Source organism: Stomoxys calcitrans, chromosome 5 (genome assembly GCF_963082655.1).
Source record: "Stomoxys calcitrans chromosome 5, idStoCalc2.1, whole genome shotgun sequence".
NCBI classification, from domain to species: domain Eukaryota; kingdom Metazoa; phylum Arthropoda; class Insecta; order Diptera; family Muscidae; genus Stomoxys; species Stomoxys calcitrans.
Window position 1 is genome coordinate 108,680,840 of NC_081556.1, and position 24,196 is coordinate 108,705,035.

A 24,196-nucleotide genomic window follows, 5' to 3' on the forward strand; every position below is an offset into this window, starting at 1 on the left:
TGAGAATGAATGTCAAGTTCTGCTCCTGGCCAAATTTTACCTGAGAGCGAGGCGCCTTTTTTACTTTCCCTTTGGTTTTGTCACATGAAGCAAATGGCATGATTGTATGGTCTTGTCATTAAGACCTGAACCAGGTGTCCTTGTCAGAAGGCACTGCAAAAGAATCGCTACTATGAAGTCTACAAAATAAAACAAAATCCATAAACTCCTAGAAATATGCTTTAGAAATTTCGTTTCTCTTTAAAGTATGCTTTGGAAAGCGTTTTTTGTTTTGTTTTGCTATTGATTGACATTTATGGAAAATTCTAACACTTCTATTTTAAGGCTTTTGTTAGGTATTCTGAATAGAGCCGTAAGTGTTTAGCCGACTTAGAAAATGAATAAGAAAGTTCGATTGCATGACAAGACAATTACTCACTATTATATTTGTCATGTCTTGTGTGCCCTTGGTGTGTCCTCAACGAGTGTGGTACTTATCGCTGTTGTGGTTGTTTTCTTTTCTATATTATAGTACAATTGTTATATTTGGCTTGTTTTCCCTTCATTTAAACGCCACTATTTCACTTTTTTTTTACTATGTTTCAGTGCTATGTTAACATTGATTACCACCATTTTGTGTGTAGTTTGCTATTGTTGCCATCGCAACATAAAGAAACGCACCGAAGCTGCCTATCGCCAACAGCGGCAATGGCTGGAAAACGATCCAAATATGGAAATCTATAGTGTGGAACAGGTGAGTAATGACCACTAGTTGTATGTATATGCCAATAGCTTTTGTAGCTGTACATATGTATTAAACATGTTTATAAATAATTTCTAAAGACAAAATTTCAATGAATAATTTTCCGGCGGGGTTTTCTGTATAAAAAGAATACAAGACTCAAATATTGGCGAAAGAAATAAAACAAAATTTTGAGCAAGTACTTATCCCATGTGTCTAAAAATAAGCATTTACAAGAGAAGCACTGGTCCAAGCACAGTGTATGTGCGCTACTGGGATCAAGCAACCAGAGAACGTGCAGGCCAAAAACCTCATTCAAACAGACACATTCATCGATTGACAAAATATGGCGGGTAGTAAAGCTGGTCTGGTTTACATCCCAAAGGCGGGAAACCGAATCACTTTCTGCTCAAGCACTACAGGGCCAATCAGTCTCTCATCTTTCTTATTGAAGACTCTGAAGAGACCTTTTGAGATTTGTATTAGGGACCATCTCGACTCATAACTGGTATGCGGTTATCAGCATTCGCTTACACTAAGGGTCGGTCGGTTGACATTGCACTTCATAATGTGGTCGGCTGCATTGAAGGAAATTTGGGTTTTTGGGCGACTAACTTTGGTGTACTTCTTGAATAAATGAGGGCCCTTTAAGAACATGAATCTGGAGTTCATCCAGTCTTTTGGTGAATTTGGTTTAAACAATGCTGACATTATGCCCCATTATCAAGACATCTCTAGCGAAGGACTTGATTGGGAAGATTGTTAGCAGAGAAGCTCTGCAAGTGGGAGTTTTAACCCATATTTTGTGGCTTCTGGTTATCAATGATATTCTTTGGAGGAGGTGAGGTGGCAGGTCGTTGTCGTTATAATGGGTGGCCGTTTTGTCTCTACTACTACAGATCACGTTCAAGGATTGTTGATGAAGCTGTCTGAAATGTTGAGTGCCAACGGGCTGGTCATAAACCCCTGAAAGACTGAGCTGGTTATATTCACTAAGGGTAGGAAGCTGGATGATTCCGGGGGACCTGCCCCAAATGGGGTAGACGGACCGTATCCTTGAGAGGCCAAGTGTTGGAGCATGATTATTGACCAGAATCTAAGCTGTAGAAGGAATGTTGGGCAAAGAGTTCGAAGGGGACTGAGTACGGTCTACTCCTGTCGCAACTCTTTAGGAAGGAGAACCGTCCCCGGCGCTTACACTAAGGGTCGGTCGGTTCACTGTACGTTTAAGGTGGTTGTTTTGACAATTCTCACCTATGGTTGTCTGCTGTGTCATCAGACTTTGGACAACAGTGCCTTACGCAGCATGACCATGTTGTGGGTAGAGTGTAATGCAGCGATGCTGATCTCTGCAGCAACAAGGAGTACCCTATATAAGGCGCTTAATGCCACTCTCGAACTTAGGCTTTCTATATGTTGGGTGTGTGGCAATGAATATAGCCCTAAAACTGAGCGAGTCAATAACATGGCGCTCTTTAAACTTTGGGCATTATTTTGTGTTGCTGGAGGATGGAAATGCAAAATGGCCGCAAGCTATATGCGGCACGACAGATTATAAATCAGAGTAGTGCTTCCTTGATGACGGGTTGGATGTCATTTTCCGAAAAGCACAAGGGGAACTCCCCTTACCGGGAACCTATAAACAAGAATGGACCTTAACTAGAAGGAGACACTGGGGCAGAAGTCTTCATTGAATGTAGGCTTTTGAAAGGATGCGGAGTCTTTCAGGCGAAAGACTTCCCGGTCCTGAAGACACTGGGGGCGATGTCGATGCGGAAGCTGCAGCCCCATCCGAATGCCAGTCAGTTGGCGCTGAAGGCTCTGGAATTAAGAATTAAGCATGAGCTGGAACATTAGATTACAGGATGGTAAAGACCCTGTGGCTGAGTTTTTTGTGGCACAGGTCGAGAGGTTAAGATACCTGTAGTGCCAGAGTAAGCCCTTCTCTGTGCGTCCCCAAAAATTAAGCTGTAACTTTGGATTGCAGGATGGTAAAGACCCTGTGGCTGAGTATATCGTGGAACAGTTGAAGAGCTTTAAAGGACTGTAATGCCATACACTACTTTTCTTTCAACGGTAAGAATTTCTTCACGGTCCCCCGGAGAGGGGCATAACCTCCCCCTACCACAATTTTCAAAAACGTCAGATCTCGGATATGCTTGCACTGATTTAAGCGAAATTTTGTATGCCACCTCATGGCATCCCAAAAACACGAAATTGGCATACAATTTTGGGGTCAACTAATCTAGGGGGACGCCCCATCTCAAAACCCACCCGAACGGACATGTTTACCGACTGGGACAATATGGGTATCAAATTAAAGGTATTTGAGAGTAGAGTATGAACTTGGCATAAAAATTTCACCCTTAGCGGGACTGCAGCTCAAAAAAATTGAAAGAGCTTATTTCAATCATGGGAGAAGCTGTCAGCGTCTGCCGGGTCCAGGTCTTAATCAGTTCATAACCTGATATAACTGTCATATAAACCGATCTTGAGTCTTGAGTTCTTGAGCTTCAAGAGGGCGCAATTCTTATCCGAATTGAATGAAATTTTGCAAGAAGTTTTTTGTTATGACTTCCAAAAACTTCCAATAAAATTTTGCATGAGGAGTTTTGTTATGACTTCCAACAACTGTGCTAAGTATGGTCCAATTCGGTTTATAACTTGATATAGTTGCCATATAAACCGATCTTGGATCTTAACGTCTTCAGCCACTAGAGGGCGCAAGTGTTTTTCGATTTGACAGGAATTTTAAAAGAAGTTTTTTGTTATGGCTTCCATTAACTGGTTCAAATCGGTCAATAAGATGATATAGCTCCAATATAAACCGATCTTGACTCTTATCTTCTTGAGCCACTAGAGGGCACAATTCTTATTCGATTTGGCTGAAATTTTGCCAGAAGTTTTTTGTTATGACTTCCAATAACTGTGCTAAGCACAATTCAAATCGGTCAATAAGATGATATAGCTGCCATATAAACCGATCTTGGGTCTTGACTTCTTGAGCTTCTAGAGGGCGCTATTCTTATCCGATTTGGCTAAAATTTTGAACGAAGTGTTTTGTTTTGACTTCGAACAACTGTGCTTAGAATGGTTCAAATCGTTTCATAATCTGATAGAGCTGCCATATAAACCGATCTTGGGTCTTGACTTCTTGAGCCACTAGAGGGCACTATTCCTATCCGATTTGGCTAAAATTTTGCAAGAAGTTTTTTGTTACGTCTTCCAACAACTTTTCTTAGAATGGTTCAAATCGTTCCATAATCTGATATAGTTGCCATATAAACCGATCTTGGGTCTTCACTTCTTGAGCTTCTAGAGGGCGCTATTTCTATCCGATTTGTCTAAAATTTTGCACGAAGTGTTTTGTTTGGACTTCGAACAACTGTGCTCAGAATGGTTCAAATCGTTCCATAATCTGATATAGTTGCCATATAAACCGATCTTGGATCTTAAAGTCTTCAGCCACTAGAGGGCGCAAGTCTTTTCCGATTTGGCTGGAATTTTAGTAGAAGTTTTTTGTTATGGCTTCCAGTAACTGTGCTAAGCATAATTCAAATCGTTTCATTATCTGATAGAGCTGCCATATAAACCGATCTCGGATCTTGACTTCTTAAGCCACTAGAGGGCGGTATTCCTATCCGATTTGGCTAAAATTTTGCACCAAGTGTTTTGTTACAACTTCGAACAACTGTGTTTAGTATGGTTCAAATCGGTCAATAAGATGATATAGCTCCAATATAAACCGATCTTGATTCTTATCTTCTTGAGCCACTAGAGGGCGCATTATTATTATCTGATTTGGCTGAAATTCCCATTACCTTCAACATACGTGTCCAATATGGTCTGAATCGATCTATAGCCTGATACAGCTCCCATCGGTTCGGTTTATATCATCCGATTATGCTTCTTGAGCATCTACAAGCCGCAATTTTTATTCAAATGGACTGAAATATTACCCAATGACTTCTGCTGCCCCAATACCATAACAATTCTTATCCATTATTCTTTGTTTGCCTTAAAAGAGATACCGCGCGAAGAACTCGACAAATGCGATCCGGGGTGGAGGGTACATAAGATTCGGCACGGCCGAACTTACTTCGTCTTTATTCAATGACATTTTTCTTAATTCAATGTATTTTCTCTTCTTCAATAATTTGTTTAAATTTTTTGCTTTAATTTAAATAAAATTTTTACTTATTTCAATAAAATTCTTGCTATAAAATTGTTTTTTTTTTTTAACAAAAATTTTTATGATTTTTTTTATGTCATATTCCTAAAACCGTACAGTAACTCTAGGGCTCAAAAGGCAAGTACTTACAAATTTTTGGCAACTCTCCTTAATGAATAGCTTAGGAAACTTATAAGACTCTCCGCTGTATAATCTTACCTGAAATGAGAGAAGAAAAACATTATAAAACCTTATGCCAAACCTTAAATTGTTGAAAAACAAAAAGTTTTTAGATTAATATTTCAACTGCTTCCATAAGCGAAACTGGCATATCCATAAAGTTAGCCAACGTATTGCGCATATTCTTTACATTTTATGCCTTAGGAACTTCAACACATAAATTAATTTATTAACACTGAAATGCGTTGACACTCTGCTTTCAGGATAATAAATCCCTATGAAGTTCTTAGTGTCAACAAGTCCGGCCGCAAAAGGGGACCAAAAGGTGAATGTTTGTGACAAAATTAGGACAGACTATTCTCGAAAACGTTTTCTGTTAATTTGTAAAGCATGAACCCAGACGCGTTTGCCGACAAACGTTGGCAATCAATTGTTCTTTAAATGATAAGATTTAAGAATATTTCTGATATACTTTTCGCCACCACTTGATGCTATGCCCTTAACTGACAAACTGGCTGACACCTTGCACGAGTCATGTGTTGTTTGGCAAAGAGAAAGCAAGAAATGAAAAAGAACATCATACAAAGATGATAGGAAGAAGAATCAAGATATTTACAAAGTTCTAAGGTAGGCAAGATAAGAGCAGTAGTGGGCACACTAACATATGCGCTTATGTTCTTGCCTACGCTTTAAATAAGGTGCCACAATGTGTGTGGGTGTAGTTACCCATCGTTAAACTAGAGCAGTGTGCATGGTCAAACTAACGTGCTTGTGTGAGTATCATCATACATCAACTAAATGACATAGCTTTGAAATAGAGTCAGCCGAACGAAGCCACACGAAGTTGTTTACACTATCTGTGTGCCACTGTTCGGATTAGAGCATAAGCTGCATGACAGACAACCAAAACTTCAAATGGACATGAACAAGTAACGAGAAAATTTGGCAATAATTTCGGCCGGGCCGAACTTTGTATACCCACCACCACCTCGGGTATGTATGCAAACCCCCTTTCGTCACAATCCGATGAAAATTGGATAACTTATGTACCCAAATTCGGCAAGGACATTGAGTGGTCTAACAACTATCAGTCACTGCTCAATTTTGTAGAACAAACTATGAGTCTTTTTCGCCGCTATTTTCAAATATAAACCGATCTGAACCATATAGGACACGGATGTCGAAAAGCCTTACATAAGTCACTGCGTCAAATTTCAACGAAATCGTTTAATAAATGCGCTTTTTATAGGGCCAAGACTTTAAATCGAGAGATCGTTCTATATGGCACCTATAACCAAATCTGGACCGATCTGGATCAAATTAAGCAAGGATATAATAATCATCCACTACTATATCCGTAGTTATATCTTAATAGGGGCTGGTCTCGATCACATTTTATTCAGGTCCCGAGAACTTATATAAAAGACCCTTAAACGGCAGATCGGTCTATATGGCAGCTATATCTGAATGAAGACCGATCTGAACCATATTTAGGTCGAATGTCTAAGCTGAACTATATTTGGGTCAGATGTCGGGAGGCCTAAAACCACTCACTGCTACAAATTTCAGCGAAATCGGGTAACAAATAAAGGTTTTAAGGGTTTCAGACCCTTTATGGGGAGATCGGTCTTTATGGCAGCTATATCTAAATATAGTCTGATCTGAACCATATTTGGGTCAGATGTCGGGAGGCCTAAAACCACTCACTGCTTCAAATTTCAGCGAAATCGCGTAATAAATAAAAGTTTTAAGGGTTTCAGATCCTTTATCGGCAGTTCGGTCTATAGGACAGCTATATCTAAATATAGTCCGATCTAAACCATATTTGGGTGAGATGTCGGGAGGCCTAAAACCACTCACTGCTTCAAATTTTAGCGAAATCGGATAATAAATAAAGCTTTTATGGGCATTAGACAATTTATCGTCAGATCGGTTTATATGACAGCTATATCTAAATATAGTCCGATCTAAACCATATTTGGGTGAGATGTCGGGAGGCCTAAAACCACTCACTGCTACAAATTTCAGCGAAATCGGGTAACAAATAAAGGTTTTAAGGGTTTCAGACCCTTTATGGGGAGATCGGTCTTTACGGCAGCTATATCAAAATATAGTCTGATCTGAACCATATTTGGGTCAGATGTCGGGAGGCCTAAAACCACTCACTGCTTCAAATTTCAGCGAAATCGGGTAAAAAATAAAGGTTTTAAGGGTTTCAGACCCTTTATCGGCAGTTCGGTCTATATGACAGCTATATCTAAATATAGTCCGATCTAAACCATATTTGGGTCAGATGTCGGGAGGCCCAAAACCACTCACTGCTTCAAATTTCAGCGAAATCGGATAATAAATAAAGCTTTTATGGGCATTAGACCATTTATCGGCAGATCGGTCTATATGACAGCTATATCTATCTATAGTCCGATCTGAACCATATTTAGGTCAGATGCCGGGAGGCCTAAAACCACTCACTGTTTCAAATTTCAGCAAAATCGGATAAAAAATAAAGCATTTATGGGCATTAGACCCTTTGTCGGCAGATCGGTCTATATAGCAGCTATATCCAAATATGGTCCGATGTGGCCCGTTCAAGAACTTCACCAGCGTGCCTCAAAAAGACATAGGTTAGGTTAGGTTAGGTTGAAAAGGAGGTGCAGATATTAATCCGCCCCATGCCACTATGGGCATACATCTAAGCCAGTAATCGGCTTGTTGTGCGCTCTAAAAACTATAAAGTAACCTCTAAACAGAAAATTTTAAGTTAGGAATTCCGTGCTACTTCCAAAATCCTTAAATGTTTTCAATACCACTCCCCTAAGTTAGTTCATGTCTGTTATTGTAACCCCACCTAAGTGCTGGTGTCTGTTAGACGCGAAACGTCTCATCATCTTCCCCGCATGCCCTACACACGCTATCACTTGCCGCACCTATTTTACATAAGTGAGCTGATAGTCCTATGTGTCCCGCTATATAATACCAATAGCGATACTGACCTCCTTTTTACTTCCTTTCAGTAATAGCCTCGCCTTCTCTCGATCTGGATCCCCCCATAGGATTCTCGCCGTCCTACCGACCGTTTCGCTATTCCACAATGTTGCATGCGCATTCGTCGCCCACTCTCTTAACTCGGACTGCGTCGACCCGAAAAGCTTCGGGTTAACCAAGTTTATTGACGGCCCTTTTATTCCCCCTTACTCTGATATGGTCCGGCACCCAAACGATGCGTATTTTGCCATCCTCAGAGAAGGTGTTAATCTCCTTTTTACACTGCAAGAAAGTTCGTGACAATACCCTCCTGGTTGTTATTGCCTTTATGTCAATTTTACTGCCGATAAAGATATTCACACTCGACGTCCTCGCCTTAGCACCACACCACTTTACGCATTCCGTGATCGCCCAGATCTCCACCTGCAGGACCGTATTATGGTCAGGCAGTCTAAAACAGATCTCAGTCCCTGGGTTCTCAATGTAGAACCCCAGGCGCCCACTCTGTCCTCTAGCTTTGATCCATTCGTGTAACATGATCTTCCAGATGACAACACCAGGGTTCCATCAATCCAAGACTCTGCCGATGGCAGCAGTGCCTCGAAGTCGACCTCAAGGTCCATCTCAGGTATCCGATCGGAAACCTCTTTCCTTCCTTCCAGTTTTCCTATCGTCACCTCGATTGTACTGCGATGGTATGAGCTGCTCCCATCCTCAATCCATTCTCCCATCGCCTTAAGTCTCATAGCCGCAGTTGCTAGATCACACTAAATCTGTATGCCGATGGGTCGGATATCTAGAATAGTGTCCAGTGCCCTAATGGGCATGGTCCTCATCGCTCCGCCTATACCAAGACAACATGTTCTCTGAACTTGTTGTATGGTCCTTATGTTGCACTTTTTCTCCATAGCAGTCCACCAAACTACTAGTATTGGTCAGTATTGGTCAAATCACACTTCTGCAGAGCCAGTGGAATATGCTCGGATCCAGGCCCCAAATAGGGCCTACGGCACGTCTACATAGTGCACAACATCTGTGAGCCTTCTCAGTACGCTCCTGAATGTGACACTTCCAATTAAGTTTCCTATCCAAGATCACACCTTAGTATTTGACCTTGTCAGATATCGAAATCGTTTTGCTGAGGAAACGTGGTGCGTTATATTGGCCCACCTTCATCTTCCTCGTGAACAGGCATAATACAGTCTTCTTTGGATCCGAACCAGCTATGCAGAAAGGCTGAAAGGGTCTGGCACATGGCTTATGACTAGCCTAGACCCAGAGGTCTCAATGTTGAACCTCTGGGTCTAGGCTAGTCATATGCCATGTGCCAGACCCTTTCAGCCTTTCTGCATAGCTGGTTCGGATCCTTACCCCTGAGAAGTATTGTAACATCACCTGCATAGCAGATGGGTTTAAATCCCTCCTCAGTCAGCATCTGTAATTGGTTATTTATAATGGTCACCCAAAGGAGTGGCGATGAAATGCCGACCTGTAGCGTGCTCTGTGCCATTTTCTCCCTTATATTTATGGGACCCGCCATACATCCACCTGTTCCTTAGCATATGGTTTAGCCAATCTGTAAGGACCGGGGCCACCCGGAACTGGCCTAAGGATTGGATCAATGTGTCGGTCCGCACATTATTAAACGCACCCTTGATGTCAATGCAAACCGCCAAAGTGTACGTCTTGGCATCGAAGAATTGTTTTATGTTATGCACGATCTCGTGCAGGGCAGTCTCCATCGACCTTCCCTTGACATTGGCATGCTGTTTGTGTTTGCGCAGTTCGCTGGATGTCCTATTCTTTATCATGGTGTCCACAATGCGTTCCATGGTTTTGAGTAGAAAGGACGTAAGGCTTTTGGGACTGTAGGCCTTGCCGGGCTTGGGTATAAACACCACCCTTGCCTCCTGCCAGGCTTTTGGAGTATATGCAAATCGTAGGCACGCTGTGAAAATAGTGGTCAGGTGAGGCGCCAGATAGTGGGCCTCCTTTTGTTTGAAGCTCCTCAAGGCTTCCTTGACCATAAATCCCGTTTTGATAAACCTTCGATCAGTCTCATTATTCCCAGATGTGGAAAATGGGTTTTCATCAAAAGTCTCAATATGTCCTCCGTTGTTTCTGCTCTCACTGCCATGTCGTCCGCTATTATTTCGGTTTGTCCAAGGGTTTTGAGAGAAACCTTTTTATCTTGGCGTCGTCATAAATGTTATGGTAATCTTATTGTATTCCTTGAACAGTAGGAGGCCACCGTAGCGCAGAGGTTAGCATGTCCGCCCATGACGCTGAACGCCTGGGTTCGAATCCTGGCGAGACCATCAGAAAAAATTTTCACCGGTGGTTTTCCCCTTCTAATGCTGGCAACATTTCTAAGGTACTATGCCATGTAAAACTTCTCTCCAAAGAGGTGTCGCACTGCGGCACGCCGTTCGGACTCGGCTATAAAAAGGAGGCCCCTTATCATTGAGCTTAAAACTTGAATCGGACTGCGCTCATTTATATGTGAGAAATTTTCTCCTGATCCTTAGTGGAATGTTCATGGGCAAAATGTGCTCTGTTATAAAGTCTACGGACCTCTTCCCCCATATTGCGAAGCTCTCCGGTCATATCGAGAATTTCTTGGACTGACTATCTTCTAAAGACTCCAGTCTTGTGGACGTTTTCGTCAATGTCTTCTATGCTTCGACAACCTTAATTATCTTGCCCAAGTCTTCTTCTGAGTAGTCTTCCGAATTTTGCCCAGTTGGGTTTCAACTTATTACGAAAGCTTATCGGATACGGTGCTGGCCGTGCTATTCTAAACCTAATGTAGCTATGGTTTGAGAAGGCATGCTCAATGGAGACCCTCCAATCCTGAACCTCATCGATTAGATCTTCCGAGCATATTGTCATTTCTAAAAACTCCTTCCTAATCCTATTAACAAATAACGCAGGTCCTCGGCCGAGAGCCAGTGTTAGCATAGAATAATAGGTAGTTGATATGGTTCAGTCCAGAAACTTTGTCCCGGGTCGTCCATGGCTCCTGGATTGAGGCAATATGAATCTTGCCCTTGCTGATTTTCGCCATCAGAACGTCAGTAGTTGTCTCGCTCCGGTGGAGGTTTATCTGGATGACCTCAACGATTGGTCCTCCATTAGATGGGCTTCTTGGGAGCAGGTTATGGTCGCATCGTCGGCTCCCTGTATGTTAGGCGGCATTGAGATCTGAGTCACTGCACTGCCTGATGTTTCAGCATTAGGATCTTTATCCATATTAGTCTTCCTAATCTCGAGAATGTCGTTGATGGTTCCGTCGTCTGCTCCCTGTTCTTAAGGCTGCATTGAGTTTGCCGTCACTGCACTGCCTGTTGTTTTAATAATAGGATTTTTGCATATCCTAGTCCTCCGAATCTTGAGAAAGTCGGTAATGGTTCCATCATCGGTTCCCTGTTCGTTGCGTTGTACTGAGTCCCTGCACTGCCTGATGTTCCAATATTGGGACCTTTGCCTATACTAGTCTTCCAAATCTTGAGTTAATGGGCTTCTTGGGAGCAGGTTATGGTCGCTTTGTCGGCTCCCTGTATGTTAGGCAGCATTGAGTTCTCTGTCACTGCACTGCCTGATGTTTCAGCACTAGGATCTTTATCCATACTAGTCTTCCTAATCTCGAGGATGTCGTTGATGGTTCCGTCGTCGGGTCCCTGTCTGTTAGACTGTATTGGGTCTCTTGTCCCTGCACTGCCTAATGTTTAAGTATTAGGATCTTTGCTTATCCTAATCTTCCCAATATTGAGAGCGTCGGTAATAATCTCGTCATCGGTGCCCCACCACTGCACCACCGCCTAATGGCTCAATATGAGGATATTTGCCTATCCGTCTTCCATATGGCCATAGCCCCATAGTACCCCATGCCTTAAGTCTTAACCAAACTTGTCACGGAGACTTGATCAATGCCCACCACAAGGAGAGTTCCGTCCTCCTTCTCCTCCCTGTGGAAAACCTGCCATTTCTCCACGGCCAACTCTTGGTTTAGCTTGTTTAAGACTTCCATCATGCGTTCGGTCGCAATTTCGCCGCCTACACCCCTGATGAATATCGTCGCCTTTGTGAGCTGAGGGATGTCCCTTTTTCTCACCAGGTCGGGCTTTGCGCCCCAGGGAGTGTGGATACTTTCAACGAGCTTTTTTATAGGTTTTAATACATTCCGCTGAAGCAAAGCACAGCGTTAAGATGTCCTGTCTATACTCAAAGCTCATAATTCGTAGTGGCACGGATCGTTTACCAAATGCCTCACCTGGGACCGACGATCTGGTGGAATCCTACCGGATTCTGTTGTGCTTCTTCGCCACTTCGGCGTACGAGTAAAGAGCGGGATGACGGCAGTGATGAGCGATGGCTTTGCTAAGCTCACTAGCAGATCGGGAAAGCGATCCGGTGCACGACGAAGGAGACAGAGGAGTATATACCGGCAGCGCAAACGGGCGAAAGGGCAGGATGCTGAAAGCTGGCATTCCAGGATCTAAGAAAATTGGAAAGAGAATCAGATGTCCCGACGAGCATAACGCTGCTAAAATAAAAAGAGCTGCACGCTTCCAAATACTCTGGGAAGACTAAGCCAGCCTCCCTGACACCAGAGACACCAGACGTTGTCCTGTGGAGGGAGACAAAGCCGGCCTCTGAGTCTTAATGGAGGACTGGTAAGGAGCCTTACCTTTCTCAACGACCATCGTCCCCTTCCGTGATGGCTGTGGCATCCTTTTGGAAAACACAGTCCTCCATGAAAACTCAGTGGCCGACTTTGTCTCCCTCCACAGGACAACGTGTGGTGTATCCATTGTGGGGAGACTAGCTTGGTCTTCCCAGAGTATTTGAAAACGTACATCTCTTTTTCTTGTTGAGCATTTTGGCAGTGTTATGCTCGTCGGGACATCTGATTTTCTTACCAATTCCCTTAGAAGAGCTTGGAATGTCAGTTCTATCCCTTTCAGGATCCTGCACTTTCGCCCGATTGCGCTGCCAGTACATACTCCTCTGTCTCCTTAGTCGTGCACCGGATCGCTTTCTCGATCTGCTTGTGAGCTTAGCAAATCTATCGCTCATTTCTGCCACCATCCCGCTGCCCACATTTCTCGATTCGGCTGCGATGAATGTTTCATTGACATAGTCGCTGTCTAAATCCGAGTCGGAAACACCACCTTTACTTAAAGGTTGAGGACGAACTGTGCATCTCTCTGGTTTATCCGTCTCTTCCGCAATAATTAGACTGATGACTAGTGGTGCGCTACAAGGATTACTCCCGACAGGTCCCAAGGCACCCACACCTATAGAAGGGGAGGACCACAATGCTGCGCCACCAACGCAACTTTGGGTCTTTGGAGTTCATTTTGAACCTCTTTCAAAAAGGCTTTAAAATTATTTCGTAATAGGTAGTACCTATTCCGAGAAATGGAAATTTTTCTTTGAGGAGCGAAATGAAAACACGTCCGCTTCACTCAACGGCTACTTTACTAAATTGGCAATTTTTCTCATGATCTCGCCACGATTCGAACCCAAGCGTTCAGTGTCCCATAGGCGAACATGCTAACCTCTACTATACGGTGGCCTCCACTCGAAGGTGTAGGGTATTATATGTTAAGCTCCGCCTGACTTTTGCCTTTCATTATTTCCTGCTTGAAACTGCTTTTTAATGTAATTTTTTGATTTCATTACAGTGCTACGAGACATCTGGCCTCTTTGTTGGAGATTCCATGGACGGTTTGGCCACCATACCTGCCCTGCATCATGAGCCACCGCCCTCGTATGATGCTGTTGTGGCAATGCAAGAACAGCAACAAATGTTATTGCAGCAACAACAGCATTTGTTAATGCAACAATTACAAAATAATTCCCCCCCACCGGGCTATAGGTCGTCGCTGGATGTCAGCTGTATATTGGCGGCTCGGGCTGCAGCCCTTACCCCAGCTGTGCTGGGCATGGGTTCGAGCGACACCAATTCCCTAACAGCATCCTCTGTCAATGTGCGAACGACAAACACCCATACAGGTCGAACGCCGCCCGATGGCACTGACTGCAATGGCAATCATTCAGATCTTAGCTCGATAATGCCCACAACTTCGGCAGCTGGCCACCAAATGCAGCAGCAAAATTTTTTACGTGTCGCCGCCAACAATAAGCAGAGACAACGCAATCTGCCCACAGCTAATCTGGCGAATTTCAATATGAAAAAGGTGCTGCAGGCCCAGTCGTGCTGTTCCCTGCAAAGGGCCGAAGTGGAAAATATGTGGAATGCTGCAGCCGCTGCACTGGCAGCCCGATCCAATCACATAGCCAATGATGCACGAGGCACTGCCTCCACCAGCTCGCCCACTTTGGTGATGCAGAATCGCAAGTTATCCACTACCCAGGCGAATTCCCAGACACCGGAAACCTTTGGCAGCCGTTATTTGAAACAACAGAGAAATTATTACAGACGTGGCTGTCCTTTGTGCGGCAAGTTTCGCTACGATAACGAATCGAACCTTTCCATATCGATTGAGAGCGATTTGGATACAATGGCCCCAAGTGGAAGCAGTACCGAGGCAGGAGATTCAAATCGCAACAACAATCTAGGCGATCCTTGTGATAGAGATGATAATCTTGATTGTCCCTTGACGAGGGACAACGCAGCCGATGATGGTTGTGAGGACGGCGAGGATGATGAGTGTTCATGTTTAAATGGGAATCGAAGGCATTTGAGGCAGCAGACAGCTAGAAATTCGGAGGCCTTAGCAGTGGCCATAGTCAATCCCAATGGCAATGCAAACAACAACAACAATACAACACAACTAGGCAATACCAATGATGACAAGGAAGATGACTCTGAAGACATTGAGCTAATGTCAGCATCGGATATAAATGCCAATCGAACTGAAGCCAAGGCAAATTCGAATCCCTCGAATGCTAATGTCATGGGCCACAACAACAACTATGGCCCTGAGGAACCCTCATGTTCCAATAGCCTTATGCTACATGCCAAATCCACAAACCCATCTACAGAGGCAGAGGCGGCTGCAAGTACGACGGCGAACACAACGCCAGCCACGACCATAGATCTGGATTGCATCAATGAGAATGGCATCATTAGCTTGGACATGAGCAAAATTATCGATAAAACCGGTTTACCCACCTACGATGCAGCCTTAAAACTGGAATCCAGCGGCTATGTTTGATTTTAAGCAGCGCTCAGAGGCCTACAACCATTTTGAGCAGCATTCCAACAGTGTCTCCAATTTGATTTTTTTTTCTCCCTCCCTCACACAAAATGTCAGAAAATGAAAAACACAAAGAAAACCCCTACACAAAGTGCTTTATAGTATTAAAACAAAGACAAAAATGTATACAAAATTAAATTTAAATCACATTGAGTTTTCTTTAAGCTGCTGCTGCAATGAGGCTAGGATCATAGAATCATGCCTTAGGAACCTGATTCAGTTCCAATCCGGTACTGAGTCACCACTGTGGGCTATAGAGATGGGACAACCCTCAGGCACTTGGCTTCCAAATCAGATGTTAGTGGATTGAGTTTGGACCATGCCGCCTAACACTTGGCCCTCAAACAAAAATGCTAGGTTGGTGCAACATATTCGGCCGGACCGTACACCATATACCCACCAACATGCATTTAATTCTGGTATAGTCCGATTTGCATTACATCGGGCAAGGGAGTCGAAAAGTCTAAAGTATACTAGGAGTATACTAATTTCGTCATTCTGTTTGCAACTCCTCGAAATATTCGCCTTAGACCCCATCCCCATATAGTCTAGATCGGGATGACATTTAAAGTCGATCTAGCCATGTTCGACCGTCTGTCCGTCCGTCTTTCGAAGGAGTAAAGCTAGTCGCTTGAAATTTTGCACAAATGCTTGTTATTAGTGTAGGTCGGTTGGGATTGTAAATGGGCTATATCGGTCCATGTTTTAATATAGCTGCCATATAACCCAATCTTGGGTCTTGACTTCTTGAGCTGCTAGAGGAAGCAATTCTCATCCGATTTGGCTGAAATTTTGCATAAAGTGTTTTGCTATAACTTCCAACAACTGGGCCAAGTTTGGTCCAAATCAGTTCATAACCTGATATAGCTGTCATATAATACCACCTTGGGTCTTGACTTCTTGAGCTTCCAGAGAGCGCAATTCTTATCCGATTTGGCTGAAATTTGCACGAATTGTTCTGGTATAACTCCTAATAACTGTGCCAAGTATAGTCTAAATCAGTCCATAGCCGCCATATAAACCGATCTCCCGAATAGACTTCTTAAGCCTCTAGAGGGCGCAATTCCTATCGCATTTGGCTAAAATCTTGCATGACGTATTTCGTTATGACTTCCAATAACTGTTCTAAGCATGGTTCAAATCGGTCCATAACCTGATTAAACTGCCACATTAACCGAACTTGGGTCTTGATTTTTTGAGCTTCTAAAGAGCATAATTCTTATCCCATTTGGCCGAAATTTTGCGTGAAGTGTCTATTTTGACTTCCAACAACTGTGTTGAGTATGGTATAAATCAGTGCATATCCTGAAATAGCCGCCATATAAACCGATCTCCCGATTACACTTCTTGGGCTCCCAGAGGGCGCATTTCTTATCCTATATGGTTGACATTTTGCATATGTCGTTTTGGTATGACTTCCAACAACTGTTCTAAGTATGGTCTAAATCGGTAAATAACCTGATAAAGCTGCCATATAAACCGATCTTCGAGTTTTGATTTTTTGAGCCCCTGGAGGGCGCCTCGATTTGCCTGAAATTTTGCAGGCGGTGTTTTTCTATGACTGGTGTTTTTCTATTCGAAAAAATCATTCTACCACTTCCTTAATTGTAAGGATCTCTGCTTGATGTACACTGCAGTGGTCGGGTAATCTGTTCGATATGACGAGTTCTAGATCTTTAGAGTACACCCCAAAGATCGATTAGTTTGGAACCATGCGTATAGCAGTCTATGTAACTTCAGTTACCAGGGATATCGTAGTTCCAATCGGTTCTATCAGGAATAGTGGTACAGTACTTTTTATGAAAAAGCGGCTCAGGTAGGGTGTAATCCACACTGAACATCGGAAATTGTATCGTGAATAACACAGTGTCCGTAGCCCCCACATGCCCAATAAGAAAGCTCCCTTAACCTCACGGCAGTGGTCGCTGCAATTTGGGTAGCCACAATGGTCAGAGACATAAGATGTACCATTAAATTCAGTGCATCAGATGGTGTCGTCCTCAGAGCGGCTGTGATGCACAAACAAGCCATCCTTTGCTTCCGGTTGAGTACTCAACAGTAGGTGGACTTTTGAAGTGCCGTCCACCAGACCACAACACCATATAGCATTATAGGTCTGACAACTGCGGTATATACCCATGACACGCATGACACGCGGCCTCAACTTTTGCCAATGGATTGCAGGTGTATAGGCCAAGAGTTGCCCTTTTTGCCCTTTCCAAAATGTTGGATTTGAAGAGCAATTTCCTCTCCAGCCAAACACCCAGGTATTTGCCGCTTTCTGTAAATGGAACATTCTCTTCATTCAAGGAGACACGTTCCACTGTAGACAACTTGTATCTCCTGCTGAAAAGAACAACTTCTCTCTTACACGGATTTATACCTAGACCAGTTTCGGTAGCCCACTTTGCTGTTGCACGTAGAGCTTCCTGAAGTATATCTCTTAGAGTGCTGGGTAACTTTGCCCGTATCGCAATTGCCACGTCATCAGCATACGCGACCACTTTTACACCTTTTTCTTCCAGGGGCAATAATATATTGTTAATGGCTATACTCCAAAGTAGAGGAGACAATACACCTCCTTAAGGTGTTCCTCTGCTGATCCATCTTTTTAGATCCACAGATCCCAAGCCTGCCGTGATGCAACTTTTAGTAAGAAAGTTGTTAATAAACTTTCTTACGGTAGAGTTGATGCCTAGAAACTCCAACTCCTTCATGATTGATGTAGGGTTTTACACTATTGAAAGCACCTCCAATGTCAAGAAATCCTACCATTGTATATTCCTTGACATGCTGCTGCCGCGACAGGCGATCTTCAGGGAACTTTGTCCTGAGACAGGTTCCTATCAACATCTCAAGAGTCTTCAGCTTAAAGAATGACAGACTAGGACGAAGACGAAAATCTTTCGACTTCGTGTGGTAGGTTTTTTCAGTTTTCCAGGCAATGAATTACACCCTACCTGAGCCGCTTTTTGATAGAAGTACTGTCCCACTAATCCTGATAGAACCGATTGCAACTACGATATCCCTGGTAACAGAAGTTACTTAGACTTCTATACGAATGGTTCGAGACTAAACGACCAGGTGGGCTTTGGGGTTTACTCTAACGATCTAGAACTGGTGATATTGAAAAGGTTACCCAACCACTGCAGTGTGTATCAAGCAGAGATCCTTGCAATTAAGGAAGTGTCGAAATAGCTAAGATATAATGTTATTACGGCGATTGGCATTAAATCCCTGGAGAACGTATTTCTGAATACAAAAACCGCCCTCGACTCAGATTTCTCAACGACATGGCTGAACCTTTCAAAACTCACCTGTTGTGGGTGCCGGGCCACAGAGACTAGGAACTACCTTACACACTCCAGGGACACCGGAAATTGTCGATATGCCTCTAGCTACATGTAAGCTCAGTTTTCAGCACCAGACCCGAAGTACAACGAATGATATATGGTTGGACGGACAAAAGGGGGCTGTGAGCATTCCAAAACTATGTGGCCTAATCTAGGTATGAAGAGGTCTACTGCTTTGCTGTCATTGGCTAGAACAGACGTCTCAGTCATTGTCTCCGTCATGACAAGACACTGTCTATTTGGAAAACTGGCAGACTAAAGGTTGCCAGCAACGACTTTTGCAGAATCTGTAAGGACATCGAAAAAGAAGAGACTATAGAAAAACTTCTAGCAATCAGAAAGAGTTCCACTAAAGGTTCTCAATTCTTTGAGAACCTGTCTGATTTAGCGGATGTGAACATTCGCAAGTTATTGGGCTTTTTTAAGCGATCTGGATGGTTCAACGGTAGGAACTAGATAAGGCCATCCATGTGGCCTAATCTAGACTTGAAGAGGTCTACTGCTTTGCTGTCTTTGACTAGAACAGACATCTCAGTCATTGTCTCCGTCATGACAAGTCACTGTCTATGTGGAAAACTGGCAGACTAAAGGTTGCCAGCAACGACTTTTGCAGAAGCTGTGAGGAAATCGAAGAAGAAGTGACTATAGAACACCTTTTGTGTGTGTGACCTGGACTAGCACTCAGAAGGAGTTCCACTTTAGAACCTGTTTGACTTAGCCCATGGGAACATTCACAAGTTATTGGGCTTTTTAAAGCGATCTGGATGGTTCAACGGTAGAAACTAGAAGGCATCTTCCTTCTTCTGTTCCTGTGGTATCGCAATGGACGAAAACGTCTAAGTTAGACTGATGGCAGACTGCATCATAAACCTAACCTAACCTAACCTTGTGGACAATGTAGACGACTGCATAAGTAAACTTAACGTGGACCTACTTGGCGTTTATGACTGGGCGATTGCAAATGGTTTGTTGTTAAATCCAAGTAAGGCCAAATGTTTGGTTGTTCACATAAACAAGAATTTCAACATGCGACAACCGGATATTAACCTAAAGATTAATCGATCGATTCTCAGATAGATCTATTATATCTTTCAGTTGATTAAATTGATAACATAGGTGCCGAAAAGGATCATTATTGGCATAGTTGGTTTTATAATAAGAATTGTTCAAAAGATCACAATATCTGGTAGGTCTGATAGGACGTTAAAGAAAATTCGACTCAAAAGAAAGCAGGAATCTACTTCTACGACTTTTTAATGTAGGAAACTTTACAAGATTTAATTGGTACTCATACGAAGGAAATGAACTTCTGTCCCACCCATTTCGACGGAGACAAAATAATAGGAATTGTTTTTGAACCGATTCAGAATGAATATTGTAGTACGGATCCCATACCACTGAACCATACTCGAGATTACTTCTGACTAGCAAAGTATACAAGTTTTTCGTCGCAGTCTATCATCAAGTTCTTTACTCCAGCGTTTCATGAAGCCAAGAGCAATACGTGCTTTGTTTACAACCATTGAGATGTGTTGATGGTCTAGAAGAAATCCAAGATCTATAGACTACTTCAAGTTGATTGGAACCCAAAAGTGGCCAGTTTTAAGAGAGGTTATTCTTGATTATACGTAAAGAGTATCAAGGTCCTACTGAAGATAACACTGTTCATCAGAGTCTCTAGTTGATCTGAAGATCTTAACATCATCTGCATACATCAAAATATTCGAGTGCTTTAAAGTAAAAAGGGGATCGTTTTGTGAACAAACAAAAGAGCACAGGGCCAAGATGACTACCCTGTGGAACACCTGAAGAGACAACAATTGATTTGGAAACTACAATACCAAATTTAACTCTTCGAGTACCTCCAGTCAGATATGATTTGATCCACTTTAGTAAAGATGGACTGAAACCAATAAGATGTATTTTTCTTAACAGAAGGATGTGGTTGACTTTATCAAATGCTTTACTAAAATCGTTATATATAGTATCCGTTTGGTAGCGATCCCTAAAGCCATCGTTGACCAAACATCGTTATCGTCGATTTCGATTTCCGCAACCCATATTGGTAGGCAGACAATATAAAAGAGACTTGAAATAGTGGCAGTCAGAAACTTCCCTAATAGCCTCGGAATAGCATTCAAAATTGAAATGCCCCGGTAATTAGAGAAACCTCATTACGATTTCCCGATTTAAATAACGGTCTTACAGAAGATTGCTTCCAAAATTCCGGCAAATATCCATGCTTTAATGAACTGTTGAAAAGTGTACAAAGGGGGGAGGGGGATACGAAAGTTCGAGAGCGTAATACTTTAAAATGTTCGATGGAATACCATCTGGACCGGGATTAAAAGTTATCTTCTTACTTAACTTTACTTTAATTGGCTGTGACAGAATATGTGTACCACTATCCGAACGTAGAATAGCATTCCAAGCGCCTCAATCTTCTGCGCTCATTCTAAAATCTCTGACACCAAGTTTCGAGGTGTCTCCCACAACTTGATCTTTCCCACGGGGCTTGTGGTCTTCCCGGTTTGCGTGTACCACCGTGTTTGCCTTCAAAAGACTTATTTGCTGGAGCTTCTTCATCCATTCTGACAACATGACCTAGGCAACGCAGCCGTGGTATTTTGATGCGTGTAACTATGCTATCGTCGTCATACAGCTCGTGGTTCATACGTCGCCTATATTCTCCATTAACGCAAACTGGTTCATATATTTTACGCAGAATCTTTCTCTCAAATACTCCAATCACTGTCTCATCTGCTTTCACAAGTACCCATGCTTCAGAACCATATAACAGCGCGGGTAGTATCAGTGTCTTTCATAGTGTAATCTTCATCTGTCAAGAGGTGGCCTTGTTTCTAAACTGCTTACTTAGTCCAAAGTAGCATCTGTTTGCCAGTATTATTCTTCGCTTAATCTCAAAACCGGTGTCATTCGTTTTGGTTACGGCGGTGCCGAGGTAGATAAAGTTACTGACTGTCTTAAAGTTGTGGTTCCCAACTTTCTCCATTTTATTTATCCGCTCGGTTGTATTACGCGTTTTGGGAGTTGAAACCACCCATTTCGTCTGATCTCCATTTAGTGCCAGACCCATTTTCACTGACTCTCTTTCGATGCTTTCAAAGCCCGCAGTTACTATTTCCGGTGACCGACCTATGATATCGATGTCATCGGCATAGGCGAGTTGCATGTGTTCTCTTGTGAGAAGTGTGTCATATCCATTCACAATCTTCTCCAACAGTATATTAAAGAGAGCACACGTTAGGCTGTCTCCTTGTCTGAAACCTCGTTTGGTATTAAATTGTTCGGAGAGATTCTTTCCTATTCTTACTGAGGAACGCGTATCAGCAAGTGTCATCCTGCCGAGTCTTATTAATTTTGCAGGGATACCAAACTCAGACATGGCTTGAAAGCGGCTTTGTATTCAACAAAGAGATGGTAGGTGTTGATTTGTCCTTCTCGGGTCTTTTCCAGGTTTTGACGCAGTGTGAATATCTGATCCAGGGTGGATTTACCAGGTCTAAAGCCGCATTGACTTTTTATAGAAAAAGAAAAAAACAAGTAAAAGCATGCTTAGTTCGGCCGGGCCGAATCTTATATACTCTCCACCATGGATCGCATCTGTCTAGCTCTTATCCCGGTATCCCCTTTTAGGGGATACCGTGTAAAATGTCAGCCAAATCGGATTATAATTGTGACCTCTAGAGGCTCCAGAAGTCAAGATCCCAAATCGGTTTATATGGCAGCTATATTAGGTTATGAACCAATTAAAACCATATTTGGCACAACTGTTGAAAGTCATAACAAAACACCTCATGCAAAATTTCAGCCAAATCGGATAGGAATTGCGCCCTCTAGAGGCTCAAGAAGTCAAGATCCCAAATCGGTTTATATGGCAGCTACATCAGGTTATGCACCGATTAAAAACATATTTGGCACAACTGTTGAAAGTCATAACAAAACACTACGTGCAAAATTTCAGCCAAATCGGATGGGAATTGCGCCCTCAAGAGGCTCAAGAAGTCAAGACCCCACATCGGTTTATATGGCAGCTATATCAGGTAATGGACCGATTTGAACCACACTCAGCACAGTCATTGGAAATGATAACAAAACCCCTCATGCTAAATTTCAGTCAAATCGGGTGAGAATTGCGCCCTCTAGTGCCTCAAGAAGTCAAGATCCCAGATCGGTTTATATGACAGCTATATTAGGTTATAGACCGATTTGAACCACACTTAGCACAGTCATTGGAAATGATAACAAAACACCTCATGCTAAATTTCAGCCAAATCGGGTGAGAATTGCGCCCTCTAGTGCCTCAAGAAGTTAAGATCCAAGATCGGTTTATATGGTAGCTATATTAAAACATGGCCCGATATGGCCCATTTACAATCCCTACATTAATAAGAAGTATTCGTGCAGAGTTTCAAGGGGCTAGCTTTACTCCTTCGGAAGTTAACATAATTTGGAAAGACAGACGGACGGACAGAAGGATAGGATTTGCGTCCTCTAGAGGCTCAAGAAGTCAAGATCCCAGATCGGTTTATATGACAGCTATATCAGGTTATGTACCGATTTAAACCACACTTAGCACATTCATTGGAAATGATAACAAAATACCTCAGGCTAAATTTCAGTCAAATTGCGTGAGAATTGCGCCATCAAGAGGCTCAAGAAGTTACGATCCAAGATCGGGCGGCTATATCAAAATATGGTCCGATATGGCCCATTTACAATCCCAACCGAAGCATCGTTGCAAAATTTCTAGGGGCTAGCTTTACTCCTTCGGAAGTTAGCGTAATTTCGACAGACAGACGGACGAACATGGCTAGATCGACTTAAAATGTCATGACGATCAAGAATATATATACTTTATGGGGTCTCAGAGGAATATTTCGAGGAGTTACAAACAGTATGACGAAATTAGTATGACCCCCATCCTATGGGGGAGGGTATAATAAGTAAAAGCATGATATGTTCGGTAGCGACGAATCTTGGTACCCACCACCATGGAATCTGCTAAAAAATTATAAAACCTTAAATTAGTTAAAGGCTATAGTTTTATTCCTAAGGGTGATTTTTTAAGAGCTATAGGAAAGTTTATAACCCCAAATATGCATGAAATCTTTATTTGAATCGATAGTACGCGGTCCTTACAATTTAGCGTTTGAAGATTATTTCATGCAAATGTTGACCGTGACTGCGCCTCAAATGGTCCATCCGCTTAGTCAAAATTTGGCATACTCTTTCCAACGTTTTGACCGGTATCTCACGAATAAATGCTGCAATGTGATTTTCTATATAGACTTAAGCTTTAACATAGCCCCAAAAAAAAATAGTCTACAGGCGTTAAAACGCACCACCAAGGCGGCCAATTGGCGAACGTGAAATAAAATGTTCACCCAACTCGCCTTTAAATAAGTCCGTTGTTGCTCATGCTGTGTGGCATATGGCACCGTCTTGTTGAAACCACATGTCATGTAAGTCAAGCTCTTGCAGTTTGGGCAAAAAAAAAAACGTTGGATATCATCTCACGGTAGCGCTCACCATT

At 42.7% G+C, this 24,196-nt stretch overlaps 2 protein-coding genes across 6 annotated transcripts in view; one reads left to right on the top strand and one right to left on the bottom strand.

Moving 5' to 3' along the window:
• LOC106082747 (uncharacterized protein DDB_G0283357) overlaps positions 1 to 15,430 on the top strand; it is a 31,679-nt gene extending 16,249 nt beyond the window's left edge. For all 4 annotated transcript variants that reach the window (XM_013245462.2, XM_013245461.2, XM_013245463.2 and 1 more), the window contains 2 exons: positions 586 to 733; positions 13,748 to 15,430. In XM_013245462.2, coding sequence (XP_013100916.2) covers positions 586 to 733; positions 13,748 to 15,244 — 1,645 coding nt within the window. In that variant the 3' untranslated portion in view covers positions 15,245 to 15,430. The remainder of the gene's footprint in view (positions 1 to 585; positions 734 to 13,747) is intronic.
• The window catches only part of LOC106082749 (probable beta-hexosaminidase fdl), a 367,897-nt gene that overhangs the window by 168,248 nt on the left and 175,453 nt on the right, over positions 1 to 24,196 (bottom strand). The window lies entirely within an intron of this gene.